This window comes from Natator depressus, chromosome 4, assembly GCF_965152275.1.
Source record: "Natator depressus isolate rNatDep1 chromosome 4, rNatDep2.hap1, whole genome shotgun sequence".
NCBI classification, from domain to species: Eukaryota; Metazoa; Chordata; order Testudines; family Cheloniidae; genus Natator; species Natator depressus.
In genome coordinates, this window is record NC_134237.1 from 40,486,278 (window position 1) to 40,506,783 (window position 20,506).

At 41.6% G+C, this 20,506-nt stretch overlaps 1 protein-coding gene across 1 annotated transcript in view; it reads right to left on the minus strand.

The window, feature by feature from the left end:
* The window catches only part of BBS7 (Bardet-Biedl syndrome 7), a 45,971-nt gene extending 26,966 nt beyond the window's left edge, over positions 1-19,005 (minus strand). The window contains exons 1-7 of the mRNA XM_074950817.1: positions 18,806-19,005; positions 15,236-15,301; positions 14,425-14,487; positions 12,572-12,747; positions 3,544-3,730; positions 2,184-2,256; positions 291-407 (exon numbers count right to left, since the gene is read on the minus strand). Coding sequence (XP_074806918.1) covers positions 291-407; positions 2,184-2,256; positions 3,544-3,730; positions 12,572-12,747; positions 14,425-14,487; positions 15,236-15,301; positions 18,806-18,841 — 718 coding nt within the window. The 5' untranslated portion in view covers positions 18,842-19,005. The remainder of the gene's footprint in view (positions 1-290; positions 408-2,183; positions 2,257-3,543; positions 3,731-12,571; positions 12,748-14,424; positions 14,488-15,235; positions 15,302-18,805) is intronic.
* Between the last annotated feature and the right edge of the window lie 1,501 nt (positions 19,006-20,506).

A 20,506-nucleotide genomic window follows, 5' to 3' on the forward strand; every position in this document is an offset into this window, starting at 1 on the left:
GTAAACAAAAGCATATCAAATGAGAACCGGAAATAACCTGCATGAAGAAGAAGAAAAAAAAACCTAAGACAAAAACCATAATTAAACATCTTCAGCAAAAGGTCAAAAGCCAGGAAGTGGAATACTCAAGTTACTGTAAAATACAGGCAAAACTGTGATGAATCTTCAAAATATTTACCACAACACAAAAAATGCCCATAGGTATAATGAAATTTACTAGTAACTTTATTTCATACAGCCTTGTGTATAATGGAATGCCAGTGATCTGTAAACATTACGAGGGTACATACCTCCTCTCTTCTTCTCATTTCTGATTTCCCACTTATGTACTGGAGAGGCACTTGAAACCTGAATGAGACCAAGTTTCCCATCAGATGTTCCAAACAGAAGTTCTTCTCCAGAATCACCTAAGCATATAGGTACTATATTGGTTCTATTTTTTACACTATTCAAATCTTTTAAGGTCTTAAGTCTTTTCTTTAACATTTTCCTTCAGAATGTAATGTCTGAATCACAAAATATTCAAATCCATGCTCTGCAACAAAGTTACCAGACTTTTTCAAAACATAGTTGGTAGAAACAAGGCTAGAACCTCTGAAGATGGACACAAACATCTTGAGAACTACGGGTATTTTAATAAATTGTTCATTCCTGCTGTTCTTACATGCATGCATCTCTCACTGAGTTCAATAGCTGTTAATGTAAAAGGAGCAGGACATTATATAAATACTGAATACATTAAAGTAAGGATATTCTTCACAGCTTCTGACAAGACTAGCAAGAGAAGTACTACCCTCCCATTCCTCTCCCTCCCCTCCCCCGCCATTAGATTGATCTACCTTATATGGTTTGTGGCAAGGTCTTCAAAAAGACAAGTACCACAAACAAACAAAACTACCTCACTTGTTCACCTCCCTGGATAAGGGCTGCAGAGTCCATCTTCCACTAAGTGGGATTTAAAAGGGAAATTTATTTTCCCTCCCAAACCAGCTGCTGCCATCACAATGCTACTTTCAAATGGCCCGACTGAAAGAAAATGGATTAGGAGCTGGATTAGAGCCATTCGTTACGTTTTTTCACCTATGGTGCTAAATTCAGGTGACAGAAGATAGCAAAAGGACTAGCTAAACAATTTTAAACTTTAAGGTTGTATCTACACTCCAGAGACTATGCCAGCATAGGATCCAGACACAGAAAAAGGTATGTGGGAGAAACTATCAAGCCCTTCCCCTTCTGAACAACTCCCATGCCCAAATTGCTGCAGGCCTCTCTCACCATGTGTGGATAGGAGGCTATGATATTCCCCGAGGTTCCACTTCATGCCTCTTAGTGCTTGGGTATGCTTAAAACACTGCAGTGGCACAACTACACCACCGTAGCACTTCAGTGTAGACACTACCTATGCTGACAGGAGGGCTTCTCCCACAGGCACAGAGAATCCAGAATAAATCTTCTATCAACCCAGTGCTAGTTTACACTGGGGTTAGGTCAGTATAGCTGTCTCTCACACCTGCACGAGATGTAGTTATACTGAAGTAAATTACTGGTGTAGGTCGGGCCTTAGCCTCTTACTCCTGCCTGAAGGGGACAAAGGCTGCACTTATTAACACTAGTGCTAGTTATGTTTCTATATGAAAAATGGAGCTTTGGACATATGAAACTTTGATTAGAAGACTAAAAGGAATCTTGCTTTGTCTCTTAACCAGAGCAATTCTGTTACTGGCAATGAGCTGTTCAGGTGATTTACAGAATTTTTTTTAAACTAAAAAGGCAAATTAACAACAGTCTCAAATGATAGATGAGAAGAATGTGAGATATTGAAAATAATTAATCAAACGGGATTTAATGTGTCCAAGAAATATTTAAAAGGTGGTGTTTGATTTCTGAATAATTTCCAAAAAGTATGTATAATCTCTTGGAGTGAACAAATTCTGAACTAATTAGAAATGTTCTGACATAAGTTAATCAGTCACATTTCTAACAAAGCTACCAAATTTTATATGTAAACTATTGTAAGAAACAACTGCATGGTCAGAGCTGTGACCCTTTTTGCAATTTTAACACCAGCTTCTAGACAATGTTAACCAAGGTTCTACAATATTTGTAAATAAGACATCCAGATTTTGATATTTTTATTTAAAATACATTTCAGTGAAATACTAATATATTTAAGATCTAGTTACCACCATTTCCATTGTTTAAAGCAAGAACAGTAGGTGGTCCAGAAACTTCCACTTCATATAGCAAATCAGACCCCTACAGATGAAGAAAGAAAGAAAGAAAAGAAAGAAAAAAAAAAAAAAAAAGTTAAAATGATCCAAAAACTCCATTAAAAAAAATCACTTAAAATTGCATAAGTATGTGTATTCTTTGTTATACCTATGGATAAACTTTAGTTATCCAAATGCGATGCATGTTTTGGTAATCTTTCAAAACTACAGAACAGTGAAGTGTATAAATGGAGTACAAGACTGGCTTTTTTTAAAAAAGATGTTAAATAAAATGTATTTCTAGTGTTTTTAAAACTCAGTTTTTGTGGCAACATAACCTGAAAATTCATGTACTAACACAGCTGCCAACATTCACGTGGTAAATAAACACCGCGACTTTCACAATAAGCCAGCAATCAAGCTAATCCCATTTCAAAACAAGGCCAAAACAAGCCAAACCCTAAGAACCCAAACACGCTATGTGACTAGATCCCCACAGCGTGCAGTCTGGGACTGTGGTGGGCCTGCTGTGCACCCCTGACTCTCTCCCCCTCTTGCCCTTGCTCCCCCCCTTTTCTTCCTGATTGCCAGGAGCCAATCAAAAAAAAAGAAGCAACAAGCTACAAGCCAAAAGCTAGCCAACAAGCAACTCACAAGCCAATTAAGCCAAAAACAAGCCAAATTTCTGCATTTTTTTCCACGGGTTTGGCATGTCTGGTATAAATGTAATTATCTTTCTCATAACTCTATAAATCATAACAATAATTAATAAAACTTGATCTGATGAAGTGATTTATTCAAATTGAAAATGTATATATTATGAGAGACAGATATAAGCTCCCATCCTACAAACACATGGGTTTAAATTTTACTCATATGAGTAGTGCCACTGAAACCAATGAGACGACTCACTTAAGTTATAAGGAACTATAGCTTAAGTTAACGATACATGTGAGTAAAATGCAGGATCAAGGTCTAAGCAAGTGCACCCTCACCCCTACCTCTACCTTTTAGCAGAATTTCACTGATCCTTACCTCACTAGCCTACAAATGGTAATTCTTATAAAAACAGCACTCATTTCATTTCTCAGCAGATTTAAGAGTAGTAGTAGTCGTCTTCTACATTATAAAATATGCTATAGAATATTTATAGCCAATACACAAAGCATACTTCATGATGTGTTAGATTTGATATTTTAAAATAGTGTTTGTGTGCTTACTTAACATTTCACAAAAATCAGCAATCCACAGTGGATCTTTTAGTCATTAGTGTGAACTAGTGAGGTTCTATGGTACTAGTAAAGGAAGTGACAAAAAAGCAAAGATTTTTAACCTGTAAAACTCTAAGGACTCTATCCTGGCATGCCAATATTGGTCTAATGCAAGGCAGTTTCTCCACTGGAAGACAGAGGACATCATTGATTTTATCTCCTGACAGGTAGTAGTGCTGGTCCTTGCAGTCACAGTAATGGTTATAGATATAGCTTGCACAAAGAAAGAGATCTGCTCCCGATATATGCCTGAGAAAAAGAAAAGTATTTAATTTTGTCAGCATTTCAAGTTATAGTGATATTCTCTTAGGCCCCAATATACATGTGGATCAAGTTACACACATGTATAACTGTTTGTAGATTCAGGGCCTTAGTGAGTAAAATAAGCAATTAATCTGTTTAAATAGATTAAACCTGTTATTTTCTACAAACTATAAAATCATATAGTTTACATTCCTTTATGTTTTTTTCTGTAGTTTATTTTCATCTCTGCAAAAGGGTCTGCAGACAACAAATGCTAAAGAGACCTTACTAATACACTTCATAATATAAATTTAAAGAGAAACAAAATTATTTAAAAGAAAAGAAATGCCCTCTTGATAAAAGCATGTTCAGGCAGAATTCCCCCTGAGCCTTCTAGAACAGGATGAGAGAACATAAAAAATGATCTCCCTGTGTGTCTTAAGAGAATTAGTTAAGGCATTTTTAAAATACATTTTTAGAAGCACGATATAAGCTGGGTGCATGGGGGCATTGTTTTGATTTAGGTTTTTTTGGTAAATATATTAGATAAAATTTTGGTGAAGGTGAGCAAGAGAAAGGGCTCAGTTTAAAGAAAAAGAATGAATGGGAGTAGAAAATTTAAACATGATGGAGCAGTAACCCTGTTGGACTTTGGAGGAACACTCCAAAAAACTAATTAAACATTGAAGATTAACTGTAAAGCAAAAACAACAATTGAGTGAACACAGACTCTTGAGTTAAAATGACTCACCATAACTAGAATGTTGAAATAGAAGGGTGGCATTCTGCACACAAGTAAGTTTTAATTAAGGCCTTGGGTAAATTTTCTAATGTGCCCAAGTTACTTTAGGAGCCTAAATTCTATATTTAAGAGTGACTGAGGCATTAATCCCTTGTCTATAGAGGTTTTAGCCACCAGTGAAGCCATACTGCCATAGTTATAATAGTTCAAACTTCCACTGTGGACATGTATTACAACTATGTATTGTGTACACACTGGGGTTTGTACCATTATAACTGCATTGATCAAAAAGCTAAAATCCAGAGTGTAAACAAGTCCTATGTAAAGTTACACTCCTCCCCCATGAATATCTGTTAATTTACTGGTCACTGAAAGCATTCCACAATGCAACATTCTGCGACACCCTAAGTATCAGGAGTCTCATCACATATGATGGATTGCAATGTTACATTCTGGATATCTTCAGTCAACACAGAAAATTAACATTTTTCAGTCAGCCAGTTAGGTCACTTTTGGAATGATGTTTTGCCTCACCTACCACGTAAGTAGCAATGAAATGATTAAATATAGTTCAATATGATTTTTCTTAAACTGAGTCACAAAGTTGCAAATATTTTGTACTGAATGAAGCTTTGAGAATAAAGTTAAGTGCATTTAATATTTATGTTCCTAGGTTACTTATAAGAGTGATTTAAAAAGTTATACTTAATATTCATTCAGAAGACAAATACAAAAAAGAAAAGCATACCGATCTGTTTTTTGGCAGCCCGTTTCAAAAATTATGTCGCCATTGAATTGCCACATTTATTAATGTAGAGCTCCATTTGTTTCACTGCATAACAGGACTGTCTATCATACCAGTATTAAAGTTACTCGCTTCTTCACTTACTGCCACCTTGTGGCTCTCAGAGGGGACTCAATCCAACTCTCACACATCAGCAGAAAGACTTCCGCGGATTTAAAAAGAGTTGAAGCAGAGCCCAACTTCCCTTCCTACTCACTCCTCCTGCCAAGACGTTTACAAAGTTGGTCCCCTTCTGATCTTGTGGATAAATTACATTTAAACACTTTTTGTACAGCAGGAGGAAGAAGATTTACAGTGAAGGAGGTGGCCAAAATTATTAAACTAGGTTCTAGTTCATTTTACAGGATTCTGACAGTGTAACATTTTTCTTTACTTTAGGGCTTTTTAAAAGCCTTATCTATAGGTATGACAGACAGACAGACAAAGAGGTATAATTATTATTCAAGTGTGTATAGATACAGATACATACACACACAAATGAATACTTTAAGAGAGTGTTTTTGACTGCTCTAAATCCTGTTTCTTCTCCCTAACAGGCCACTCCATGTTAAAGTATGGAGAAAATATTTTTAAAACATGGTTTTTAATTTTTATTAGCATACTGTCCCTGCATGCCTTTATTGTGCATATCCTGCTGCACTAGTCACTCTGCCATTTGCTCCATATAGTAGTCAAGTCAGCCCAGCACCCCAAGTGGAATGTTCGATTAACATTAAAAAATAAAAATAAAAATAAAAAAAAAAATCAGCAGTAAGACTGTAAAGAGAACATTTACTACAACAACAAAAATTGTACTCCATTCCAGAGGCCATACCAATGGAAGTGTAGTGAGACTGATCAAGACCTTGGAGGGAGCCATAATGGGTGTAGGATGGGTTAGGGAGAATGGGTAGTAAAGAAAGCCGAGTCAGAGAATCAAATCATGTCTCCCAGCAGAGCACCTTCAGCCACTGCTGTATGAACTCTACATTCATGCTGGTGTAAGATTCAAATATGGCAATTAAGTTAATATTTACATGAACATGGAATGGAGCGCTAGTTTTGACACACGTTTGGAGAGAAGGTTGAATTTCTTGATATTATTTCAGTTTAGCCTTCAGCTAGCAAAAAGCATGTTGTACACTGGTTTATAATGTCAAGGCTTTCTCCTCAACCTGAACAGTTAAACGCTTTTGGTTAGTTGGATACAGTTTACAGAAATGGAACTAACTTGCAAATGATGAGCATCCACCCTCTGAAGGCATGTCTATATGGTGCAGCAACACAAACTACAGGGGTGTGATTTCTGGAGCTCACTGACTGGTCTGTGCTGACATTGCTGGTGCATACTATAAGTTCTCCAGTGCACTTGAACGCACTGCTGAATGTTTTAACAGCACTATGTTCAAGTGCACTAAGGAACTTTTAATGCACACCAGCAGGGTCTACATGGACCAGTTAATGTGCAACATGTTAATGATCTTTAGAAATCACATCCCCTTACTGTGCACTACACCAGTGGTTCTCAACCAGGGATTCAGAGCCCCCTGTGGGGCTGCAAACAGATTTCAGGGGGTCCGCCAAGCACGGCTGGCATTAGACTCATTAGGGCCCAAGGCAAAAAGTCCTGCCACGTGGGACTGCAGCCCAGGGCCAAGCTCCACCACCCGGGACTAAAGCCAAAGCCTGGGCAACTTAGCTTCACTGTGCCCCCTATGGTGTGGGGTCCTGGGCAATTGCCCTCCTTGCTACCCCCTAACATCGGCCCTGGCTCTTAAATGCAGTGAAACTGTTGTTGTGGCACAGCTGGGCCATGGAGTTTTTAATAGTATTGGGGGGGACTCTAAGAAAAAGGTTGAGAACCCCTGCACTACCCCACTGTGTGGGCAAGCCCTGAGCTTTTAATCTAAAATATGTAATTCACATTATACTAACATTACTCTCTGTAAAAATCTAAATATTTTACATACAGGCAGTGATTAAATCATCACATTTTGGTGCAAAATAAGCCCAGCAGGCCTTCTGGCACATTAGAATATTTTAATCAATGGTTCACTATTTCTAAACTACTGTATTTCCTTTGAAATGTGCCATGTACACATACAACCAAATGCAAAACTTAATAACTGCAAATATTTAACAGCTAAATCACAGTATATAATGAAAACACGGTAATGGGCCAGTGCCTGAATCTATGCAGATACCTGTACTCTGAAGTATTTTTAACCCTGATACTGCACTACCAACATGGGACATCAAATACTTAAGGCCCAATACAAATAAAAATTAAGTTTTGTCTTGTGCACCACAAAAGAGGGATGTATTTCCTCCCATCTCCTCACTGTATTAAACAGGCCCCATAGTTGTTCATTTCCAAGATAAGGTACATTCAAATTGGTATTGTGTGGGATTTGTCCTTCTATCCCCAAATATGCCCCTTAACAAGGAATTTGGGGTCACTCTGGAGTTCAAATGTTTTACTTACAGGATTCTCATTCCTGGGTCTCAGCACCCGAGCATGGATCAGGCACAACTCCCAAGTTCTTAAGGTTTTTAATCTCTAAGGGAAGCAGTAGCAGGTAAGAATGCACACCACACATCCACTGGCAATCATGTACCAACTCTGAACTTAACCACTGTTCTCAGAATCTTCCATTCAGTTCCTGATTTTAGCAGGAAGTAAAATCTCCCCAGAGAAGAGTTAGCTAACCACAAAACTCATCCTTCCATATCTCCTGCATCAAAGACCACAAGCGTCTGATGCCAGGTCCTTGCACCCTTTATTAGCTTTTTATTATCCTGGTATTTGTCCTGAGGAAGAATCTTAACAAGAGCACAGACTTTTTCCAAAATTTAATGTGCCCTATTGCCACAAAGACCTATTAGTTCACATCACTAAGTATCCAAATTAGACCTTGTACCAAAGCTCAGGTTTCTGGAGTGCAATGCCATATGTTTAGCCAGACTTCTTCTAGCTATGACAACCAAGCTCTCAGGTGGGGAGGGATACAGTCAGCAGTATACATACTTTTTCTCAGCAGTCTTTAAGTGAGGAGTTATGGTGCAAAGCGTTTGCCACACCTTCTTCAGCAGTTGTTCCAAACCTGTTTGCAAGGGCACAAGGCCCTTAAAGGCAGCAGTAGCAGGTCATCCCCATTCTTTAAATGCAGTGATGCCTAGAACCTTTGGCAGTGATGTGTCAGGAAGACAGCTGGGTGTTTCTTGGTGATGCTGATTACGTGGAGGTGATGCTTCATCAAATGAGCCAGAACACAATACCACCATCTCAAGCACCAGGACCTGAAAGGCCTTGGGGACTCAGAGCTTAAGGGTGCTCCCAGAACCCAAGGCACAACAAAGGCCTCTTGCGTGATGAAACTACTCTGCCAAGCCAAGAGAGAACCTGGATCGGTGCTGACACAGAGCTCCACAGCTAAGTCCAGGCATACTTTTCAAAGATTTTACTTTCTTAACACTCTAGTTCAGAATGATGAAAATTTATATGGGGTGCCTTGAAGAAGACTTTGAGGCATTGCTCAAGGCACTGAGTACCTGGAGTTAAATCTTCAAACAAACCTGGCATCCCAGCACAGCAGAGGATGCAGCAAACGTGACAATTTTCTGCTAGATGGACACCACTTATATAATATTACTACCTCTGTAGTTCAAAGTATAATACCCATTTTACAGATAAGGAAACCAAGGTAAAGAAAAGTAAAATGACTCATCCGAAGTACTCAAGATCATACAGTAGATTTAAGGCAAGGCTTAGACCAGAACCCAGGTCTCCAACTCTCATTCCAGTGCCCTGTCAGCTAGGGCACATGGTTTCCTTACATTCCCTTCTCTCTCCTTCCTCCCCACCCCCAAACTATTCCCACAAAAAGAGAAGCCTCACAGCCCAGGCCTCAACATATTTATTGAAACACCAAAACAAAGGGACCCAGAGATAAGCAAAAAAGAACTAAGCACTATGTTTCTGTAAAAAGAAAAGGAGTACTTGTGGCACCTTAGAGACTAACCAATTTATTTGAGCATAAGCTTCCACGAGCTACAGCTCACTTCATCGGATGCATACTGTGGAAAATACAGAAGATATTTGTTTTTATACACACAAATCATGAAAAAATGGGTGTTTATCACTACAAAAGGTTTTTTCTCCCCCCACCCCACTCTCCTGCTGGTAATAGCTTATGTAAAGTGATCACTCTCCTTACAATGTGTATGATAATCAAGGTGGGCCATTTCCAGCACAAATCCAGGGTTTAAACAAGAACATCGGGGGGGGGGGGGGGTTTGCGGGGTTAGGAAAACAAGGGGAAATAGGTTACCTTGCATAATGACTAAGCCACTCCAATTCTCTATTCAAGCCTAAGTTAATTGTATCCAATTTGCAAATGAATTCCAATTCAGCAGTCTCTCGCTGGAGTCTGGATTTGAAGTTTTTTTGTTGTAATATCACAACTTTCATGTCTGTAATCGCGTGACCAGAGAGATTGAAGTGTTCTCCGACTGGTTTATGAATGTTATAATTCTTGACATCTGATTTGTGTCCATTTATTCTTTTACGTAGAGACTGTCCAATTTGACCAATGTACATGGCAGAGGGGCACTGCTGGCACATGATGGCATATATCACATTGGTAGATGTGCAGGTGAACGAGCCTCTGGTAGTGTGGCTGATGTGATTAGGTCCTGTGATGGTGTCCCCTGAATAGATATGTGGGCACAGTTGGCAACGGGCTTTGTTGCAAGGATAGGTTCCTGAGTTAGTGGTTCTGTTGTGTGGTTTGTGGTTGCTGGTGAGTATTCGCTTCAGGTTGGGGGGCTGTCTGTAGGCAAGGACTGGCCTGTCTCCCAAGATTTGTGAGAGTGTTGGGTCATCCTTCAGGATAGGTTGTATATCCTTGATAATGCGTTGGAGGGGTTTTAGTTGGGGGCTGAAGGTGACGGCTAGTGGCGTTCTGTTATTTTCTTTGTTAGGCCTGTCCTGTAGTAGGTGACTTCTGGGAACTCTTCTGGCTCTATCAATCTGTTTCTTCACTTCCACAGGTGGGTAGTGTAGTTGTAAGAATGCTTGATAGAGATCTTGTAGGTGTTTGTCTCTGTCTGAGGGGTTGGAGCAAATGCGGTTGTATCGCAGAGCTTGGCTGTAGACAATGGATCGTGTGGTGTGGTCAGGGTGAAAGCTGGAGGCATGTAGGTAGGAATAGCGGTCAGTAGGTTTCCGGTATAGGGTGGTGTTTATGTGACCATCGTTTATTAGCACTGTAGTGTCCAGGAAGTGGATCTCTTGTGTGGACTGGACCAGGCTGAGGTTGATGGTGGGATGGAAATTGTTGAAATCATGGTGGAATTCCTCAAGGGCTTCTTTTCCATGGGTCCAGATGATGAAGATGTCATCAATGTAGCGCAAGTAGAGTAGGGGCATTAGGGGACGAGAGCTGAGGAAGCGTTGTTCTAAGTCAGCCATAAAAATGTTGGCATACTGTGGGGCCATGCGGGTACCCATAGCAGTGCCACTGATTTGAAGGTATACATTGTCCCCAAATGTAAAATAGTTATGGGTGACAACAAAGTCACAAAGTTCAGCCACCAGGTTAGCCGTGACATTATCGGGGATAGTGTTCTTGACGGCTTGTAGTCCATCTTTGTGTGGAATGTTGGTGTAGAGGGCTTCTACATCCATAGTGGCCAGGATGGTGTATTCTGGAAGATCACCGATGGATTGTAGTTTCCTCAGGAAGTCAGTGGTGTCTCGAAGGTAGCTGGGAGTGCTGGTAGCGTAGGGCCTGAGGAGGGAGTCTATATAGCCAGACAATCCTGCTGTCAGGGTGCCAATGCCTGAGATGATGGGGCGCCCCAGGATTTCCAGGTTTATGGATCTTGGGTAGTAGATAGAATATCCCAGGTCGGGGTTCCAGGGGTGTGTCTGTGCGGATTTGATCTTGTGCTTTTTCAGGGAGTTTCTTGAGCAAATGCTGTAGTTTCTTTTGGTAACTCTCAGTGGGATCATAGGGTATGGCTTGTAGAAAGTGGTGTTGACTGGACTTCTACATAGAGTGCTTCCGCTGAAGTGCACGGGCTGAAATTGTGGAAAAACAGCATCACTTTGCCCCACAACCTCAGCCGTGCAGAACACAATGCCATCCACAGCCTCAGAAACAACTCTGACATCATAATCAAAAAGGCTGACAAAGGAGGTGCTGTTGTCATCATGAATAGGTCGGAATATGAACAAGAGGCTGCTCGGCAGCTCTCCAACACCACTGTCTCCAAGCCATTACCCTCTGATCCCCCCCCAGACGTTCTTGTTAAACCCTGGATTTGTGCTGGAAATGGCCCAACTTGATTATCATACACATTGTAAGGAGAGTGATCACTTTACATAAGCTATTACCAGCAGGAGAGTGGGATGGGAGGAGAGAAAACCTTTTGTAGTGATAAACACCCATTTTTTCATGATTTGTGTGTATAAAAACAAACATCTTCTGTATTTTCCACAGTATGCATCCGATGAAGTGAGCTGTAGCTCACGAAAGCTTATGCTCAAATAAATTGGTTAGTCTCTAAGGTGCCACAAGTACTCCTTTTCTTTTTGCGAATACAGACTAACACGGCTGCTACTCTGAAACCTATGTTTCTGTAGTGCAGTCATTAAGTTCCTCTAAGCTGTCCAGAGCCAAGTATCCTGCCAGCACTCCTGGGCCAACAGAAGCAAGGGATGCAGGAAAAAAAAAAAAAAAAAAAATCAGAAAAGTAAATTACAAAACTACTACAAGCCTGACTGGAAGTCAAGGAAGAACAAAAAGAAAAGAATATTGTATGTCATCAAGGCTGATTGGGATGAAGAGGAGCTGGCTAGAAGCTTTCAATTGCAGCAGTTAAGTTAATGAATGACAAGCAGTTGTAATGGGCTCACTCTTCCACTTGCTACTGATACCTTTACAGGAGTTCTGCCTATCTCGGGATAGAGAGAAGAGACTTAAGAATTAAAATCCTGCACAGATACTATTTAGAGAAAAATTCAATACAACTATTTGGTTGTACAGAAAAATAAATGCTAAAATTTCATTTTGAGAAAAAAAATTGAGTGTTGGGAATACATGAAATTTTTTTAAAAAGTGATACAAAAATAAGTATTAAAACACAATACTATACTGCACTTAGTTGGGAGATGCTTAATCTGGACAGCCACTTTCCTGAGCTACCTGCCAGGAAACCAATTTAGACTAATGTGATAAATTCTTTCACAGAACCAAAAACTAAAACTAATTTTACTAACATGAAATAATAATGAAAAACAAAGTACTGCACATACATAGCTTTGATGTTTTCAGTGAGGTTAGTTTCAAATGAAAGGAACTGCTTCCCTCTCTTTGTGAAACCTCTAACCTCTGATCCTGTAGCCACAAAAATTTTCTCCTGTGGCGTATTAGGAGCTCCTCCCAGCTCCAGCCTTGTGATCCTTTGCCCTGGCAGTGTCTTGAACACTGGCTGTGAAAGTCAAAAAGGAAAGTGATACTTAATTATTTCAATACTGTATTTGCATTTTTTTTAAATACAAAAGATGCTAAATTTACACTGGGACTTTTGACATAATTGCAGTGATTTTACAGAACATGTATACCTGATGAGATTTTATTATACATTGTTCCTCAGTATCAGTGAAGAAATCTGGCATTTTATAAATCAACTCAGTGCTCTAAAAGCTAATAAATAAAATACTTAAGATTCCGGTGCTATTTATTGAAGCACAGCACAGAGAGCTGTAGTGCAAGCTTCTGCACAGTGCCGCACATACCTGCTGCATGCTGATTCCAGAGGAATAATCTCTAGTAATGAAAGAACGATTTTATGGACATGTAAAATTAACTTAGACACATTACCAAATTACCAACTGTGAAAGTTGTTTTTGTAAGTTGTCCTGCTATCCACAACTTTAGCTCCTACAGAGCAATTTCTTTACAAAGTCACTTAAATATCAGATGTTAACTATTTTTAAAAAGTCATTACTGACATAGTTTGGAAGAAAAGAACAGGAGTACTTGTGACACCTTAGAGACTAACAAATTTATTAGAGCATAAGTTTTCGTGGGCTACAGCCCACTTCATCGGATGCATAGAATGGAACATATAAGAAGATACATACACACACACACACACACGGTGGAAGTTGCCATACAAACTGTAAGAGGCTAATTAATTAAGATGAGCTATTATCAGCAGGAGAAAAAAAAAACTTTTGTAGTGATAATCAAGATGGCCCATTTAGACAGCCCCCTTATAGACAGCCCCCTCAACCTGAAGCAAATACTCTCCAGCAACCACACAACAAAAACACTAACCCAGGAACCTATCCTTGCAACAAAGCCCGATGCCAACTCTGTCCACATATTTATTCAAGTGACACCATCATAGGACCTAATCACATGAGCCACACCATCAGAGGCTCATTCACCTGCACATCTACCAATGTGATATATGCCATCATGTGCCAGCAATGCCCCTCTGCCATGTACATTGGCCAAACTGGACAGTCTCTACGCAAAAGAACAAATGGACACAAATCTGACATCAGGAATCATAACATTCAAAAACTGGTAGGAGAACACTTCAACCTCTCTGGCCACTCACAAACAGATTTAAGGATGGCAATTTTGCAACAAAAAAGCTTCAGAAACAGACTCCAACGATAAACTGCAGAGCTTGAATTAATATGCAAACTAGATATCATTAACTTGGGTTTGGGAGTGGCTGGGTCATTACATATATTGAATCTATTTCCCCATGTTAAGTATCCTCACACCTTCTTGTCAACTGTCTAAATGGGCCATCTTGATTATCACTACAAAAGTTTTTTTTCCTGCTGATAATAGCTCATCTTAATTAATTAGCCTCTTCCAGTTTGTATGGCAACTTCCACCGTGTGTGTGTGTGTGTGAAAAATCTTCTTACTATATGTTCCATTCTATGCATCTGATGAAGTGGGCTGTAGCCCATGAAAGCTTATGCTCTAATAAATTCGTTAGTCTCTAAGGTGCCACAAGTACTCCTGTTCTTTTTGCAGATACAGACTAACACAGCTGCTACTCTAAACCTGTCATCATAGTTTGGAAGCCAATTACTGATCTGGAATCACTATAAAACAATTACATAAATAGTTGAACTTACCATAGCTTCCCCTTTTTTGATGCCAAAACATGTAACAACACCATCATGATCTCCAATGACAACCTGCAAAAATGTAATGCTTAATTATATCAGCATTATTCCTACAAAGATTATTAGTTTACATCTTAAAAAGGAAGAACTTTCCTTATACTAGTCAGGTGCATCTGCAGTATGGAAAGTAAGCATTACCAACTACTAAAAGATTTAATAATCATACTATATCACAGGAGCACACAACACTTTATAGATATAAAGACAGAAAGTCCTTCAGTCAGAGAGCTTAAAATCTAAATTATTACTCTGCAATTATTTAACTGTCAACCCTTTTTGTATTTGTTGTTTTAAAGAACATCTGTCATATAACAGAATCTTTGAAAAAATAGTATTATTTTGCTAAAACTTTTTCTATATTTTATATTGCTCATCCTTTATTTATTACCAGAAATGAAAAGCATATAACTGTTTCTTAAGAGTTCATCTATTCTGATACTTTCTTCCCACACAGAAATCATAACCATGAAATTACCAGAAATTATGTTTAAAAAAAAAAAAAAAGAAAAGAAAAGAAGCTCCTGTCTTCAACACATGTTCTTAGCAAAAAAGAACAAGGGTGGAGAAATATATAACAAATACTAAAGCCTAATAATGTCCACGCATTGTCAGCAGGTCTTGAAACAGAATTAATTAGGAAGCTTTGCCTATACTGTCCCAGATAGAAAGAATCAAAAGATTATTCGCACCACTGTCTGTTCCAAGGGAATAAAAATATCGATTTTTAACAGAACAAATATCTTATGTCAACAAAAGCTACCTTCTGCATTGCCCTATATCTTGATGCAGGGAGAAGCTTCATGGTCTTCTGAGATGTCACTCCCACCTATTTGAAAACATCAACTCATTACTGACTGAACATCTCAACTCTTACATTTCAAAAAAATTAAGTCATAAGGGCCACAAACTAAACACCTGCAAATTGCTAAAATGACTGATGGGTCTGTCAAGGTTCCTCCCCCACTCTGAACTCTAGGGTACAGATGTGGGGACCTGCATGAAAAACCTCCTAAGCTTATCTTTACCAGCTTAGGTCAAAACTTCCCCAAGGTACAAAATATTCCACCCTTTTGTCCTTGGATTGGCCGCTACCACCACCAAACAAATACTGGTTACTGGGAAGAGCTGTTTGGACACGTCTTTCCCCCAAAATACTTCCCAAAACCTTGCACCCCACTTCCTGGACAAGGTTTGGTAAAAAGCCTCACCAATTTGCCTAGGTGACTACAGACCCAGACCCTTGGATCTTAAGAACAATGAACAATCCTCCCAACACTTGCACCCCCCCTTTCCAGGGAAATGTTGGATAAAAAGCCTCACCAATTTGCATAGGTGACCACAGACCCAAACCCTTGGATCTGAGAACAATGAAAAAGCATTCAGTTTTCTTACAAAAAGACTTTTAATAGAAATAGAAGTAAATAGAAATAAAAAAAAAATCCCCCCTGTAAAGTCAGGATGGTAGATACCTTGCAGGGTAATTAGATTCAAAACATAGAGAACCCCTCTAGGCAAAAACCTTAAGTTACAAAAAAGATACACAGACAGAAATAGTTATTCTATTCAGCACAATTCTTTTCTCAGCCATTTAAAGAAATCATAATCTAACACGTACCTAGCTAGATTACTTACTAAAAGTTCTAAGGCTTCATTCCTGGTCTATCCCTGGCAAAGACAAAATATAGACAGACACACAAACCCTTTGTTTCTCTCCCTCCTCCCAGCTTTTGAAAGTATCTTGTCTCCTCATTGGTCATTTTGGTCAGGTGCCAGCGAGGTTACCTTTAGCTTCTTAACCCTTTACAGGTGAGAGGAGATTTCCTCTGGCCAGGAGGGATTTTAAAGGGGTTTACCCTTCCCTTTATATTTATGACAGGGTCACTGAGAAGAAATATGCTGAGGTTAGAATTCTCTCATAGGAATACCCCTCAGAGTGAGTATGTGTTACATAAGTCCTACTGGAAATGTGTTGAAAATATCTAAACAGTTGAACCCCTACATTCTACACAATATAAAGGCAGTGAATTTATTAAAAATATGTCACCTTGTATAGAAATCCCCGTCCCACTCCTCTATTTTAAATTTCATACATTTGTGTTCATGCTCTTTAATGCCTCTATCCACAAAGCAAGAAGAACAGCAATTCAGCATTGCCTGGATAATCAAAATAATGTGCCACAACTCTCATATAAAAAGATGAATTGTAAAGACTGTCCATTTGAGACTTGTACTGCTTTGTACTTGCTGACAAGGCTGCTAATTCCTCTAGTTGGGGTACTGGTTTCAGAGATGTTAACATCACCAGTTCCCTGGATAGTTACTTGAGGCAGATAGCAACATGGAAAACAGGTTTAGTATTTCAAAGGCCTGGTCTACACTACGGGGTTAGGTTGAATTTAGCCGCATTAGGTTGATTTAAAAATGACTGCGTCCACACAACCAACCTCGTTCCGTCGACCTAAAGGACTCTTAAAATCGACTTCTGTACTCCTTCCCGACGAGAGGAGTAGCACTAAAATCACCTTGCTGGGTCGAATTTGGGGTAGTGCGGACGCAAATCGATGGTATTGTCCTTCGGGAGCTATCCCAGAGTACTCCATTGTGATCACTCTGGACAGCATTTTGAACTCCGATGCACTAGTCAGGTACACAGGAAAAGCCCCAGGAACTTTTGAATTTCATTTCCTGTTTGATCAGCATGGCAAACTCAGCAGCACTGGTGACCATACAGTCCCCCCAGAATCATAGAGTGCAGAATGTTTCTACACTCCCCCTATCATCTCCGTCCCTGAGGTTATCGCAGATTAGAAGGCAAAAAAAACCACACTCGCGACGACATGTTTTCAGAGCTCATGCAGTCCTCCCACACTGATAGGGCACAGCTTAATGCATAGAGGCATTCAGTGGCAGAGGCCAGGAAAGAATTAAGTGAATGCGAAGAGCGGAGGCAGAACGCAATACTGAAGCTAATGAGGGAGCAAACGGACATGATGAAGCATCTGCTGGAGCTGCAGGAAAGCCAACAAGAGCATAGACTCCTGCTGCATCCAATGTATAACCGCCTACCCTCCTCCCCACGTTCCATCGCCTCCACAGGGAGGGAGGGGGGCCTGAAGACATGTACCCAAAACCACCCGCCACAATGTTTTTGCCCCATCAGGCATTGGGAGCTTAACCCAGAATTCCAATGGGCAGCGGAGACTGCAGGAACTGTGGGATAGCTACCCACAGTGCACCACTCTGTAAGTCAATGCTAGCCATAGTAGTGAGGACGCACTCTGCCAACTTAATGCACTTAGGGTGGACACAGGCAATCGACTGCACAAAATCGGTTTCTAAAAATCGACTTCTATGAAATCGACCTAATTTCATAGTGTAGACAAGGCCAAAGACTGCAATATTTAATAACAGATCCAATATTTTTGGTGCTTGTTATCCCAGACATCACTGACTCCCACACTGCAGAGTCCCACAGCTCCAGACCATGTAGCCATATAGATAAATATGTAGAAACACTATTTAATTTATGATAATAGTATTAGACCCTGACACTGGACAGATTTAACCAGATGCTTAGCTTTACAAAGGTGTGTTGTCCCACTGACTCAGTAAGACTATTCATGTCCATAAAGTGAAACACTCTGCAGGATTTGGGTCTTTGTATCAAGCAGTTTTAAGTTATACTGGATTTTTTTTAAAGGTGCATTATTAACTTGTTTTAGGCCCCAAATTTAGGGTGGCTTATTGGGGGGAGGAATGAAAGGTTCATGAAACTTAACACTAACAGAGTTTGTTTTTAATTCTAATGCAAATAGTTTTCTGTTATAAAATAAACATATTCCAACATGCAACCCAGTAGACTACCCTACCAGATGCTGAGGCAGGAAGAAGGAAAGCGAGAAACAGAGAGAGAGGAAGGAAGAAAGGCTAGTGCCCTAAGCGCTGGACCATCCTAAGATTTAGGGGAGTGGGAGTCACTTCCCTGCTGTGCCACAGACTTCCTGGGTGACCGTGGGGCAAGCCACAGAGCCGCTCCATGCCTCAGTTTCCCCATCTGCTAAGCGGGGCAATCCCTGCCTGGCAGGGGCGTTGTGAGGCCAGATCTAGTAAAACCGGGGAGGTCTGTGATAGCGTTTGTCCCGGCTCAGCGAAATACAGCGAAGAAACACGCGGAAACTGCCCGCAGATGCTATGTAGTTGATAACCAGGCAGGGCTCCTGGGAGCGCAAGGCAGGAGCGGGGCTTGGCGGCACAGGAGCCTCTCGCAGACGGCCTCTGTTTATAGACCCGCCACCAGCCCCGCCCGACCCCTGCGCGGCCGCGGCATTACCTGCAAATAATCCACGCGGGCCAGTTGCAGCTCCATGGCACCAGGCTCGGGGGCGACTCCGCCGGCACAGTCCAGGAACTGACCCCACCCCCCCGGCCGGAGGGGCCGCGGTCCCAGCCTCTCTCACCCCACCAGCGGCCCAGCGCTAACGCAGCTTTCTCCCAGAGACAGCTAATTACCCGTTACCCTGGAAACGCCGAAAGGCCACCTCCCCCACAAGTCGGCCTTCTATTGGACACGCCGGGCGGGGAAGGGTGGGGTCAGTATTGATCACGCGCAGTGATTGGGCAAAGCGCCGCGGCCTCCCCGCGCGGGCGGCGCGTCTAGGAGCCGCTGTAGGAGAGGGCCGCGCCGGGGGGGTGGGAGATGGAGGCGGGGGTCGGCACAGAGCTGGGGAGCGGCCGGGAGCGGTTGCGTGTCCCGGTTCTCACCGGCGTTGGGGGCGGCGACGGACGGTGATAGCGCCGGCGGGGCGGGCAGGGCTGCGGCTGGCTGGAGGCAGCGGGGCACCCGGCCCTCCCCTGGGGCGACGGAGGAGGATGGGGACTGCGCCCGGGGGCCGAGCTCTCAGCGCCCAGTGACCTCGCTGCTGGTGTCGGTGTAAGGGAAGATATTCCCTCACCCTCCTTGTCTCTCTAACTCCGACTGTCTGGGGAGACGGCGGCGGGGAGGGGGAGGGGCGAATTGCTACCCAGTTTTCTAAAAGTCTTGAGGGACGTCTCTGCCCTCCGGCGGGGGGGTTCAGACAACAGGAAGCATCATGCCTCTCGGCTTTGCAGCGCTCCCACCCAGACTCCGGTGGGGCTTAAAAGTACCACAGCACTGAGAGTCCTTGAAGGAGCTTTGCAGGCATCGCGTGCCCCATTGATTAACTGCCATTGCGAGTGGCCATCATGTCTGTAAATCAAGCCCTGGGTTTCTGCGGTTACTTGGGCCCTCGCAAAATGAGCTGGGCACACAGTTTGGGACTTGCTCAGCATCAGGAAGATATATATGGGAGAGGCAAAATGCCTCTCGGTGGGCACTGCAGTGCTTTACAGAGCTCCTGTGCTGTGATGCCTACAAGTAAACTGGACAAGGAGGGCTACGTTGCTGGTGTGTTGAAACCACTGGTTACCACGCTGACCAGTGTTGTCTCATTGTTTCCAGTAACTCCCCTGTTGTTCCATCTTGTGTCTTAAACAGAACTTAGGTTGTAAGCTCTTTGGGGGCAGGGATCAGCCTTTTGTTTTGTGTTTATACAGCATCTGGCACACTGAGGTTATGCTCCCTGGCTGGGGCTCACATGCACTACAGTAATACAAATACCAATTTACATTCTGGCTCCTGGCCCACTCTTCTCCCTCCCACATTCTGCATCCCTTTGTCTTCCAGCTACTCCTTTTGTTCCATGCTGTCAGTGAGGGCTATGAGAACAGAAGGAGAGACAGTCTCTTCACTCTCACCTCTACTGCCCAGCGCCATAGTGGCCTCTGCAGCCTAGAAGGGCAATTTTGGGGAAATTCTGCTCAGCCCTAGACTATGGTCAGTCACTCTGGGAATGGCACATATCATCTAGTTGGTGTACTGCAGCTTTGTGGGGATAGAACACTTGCAGCACAGACAAAACCTTTGGAGAATTTCACTGCCAGATTCTACCAAACATGCACAAACTGTAATTTTCTGAGACCCGTAGCTTGGCCACATTTGGACAGATTTTAA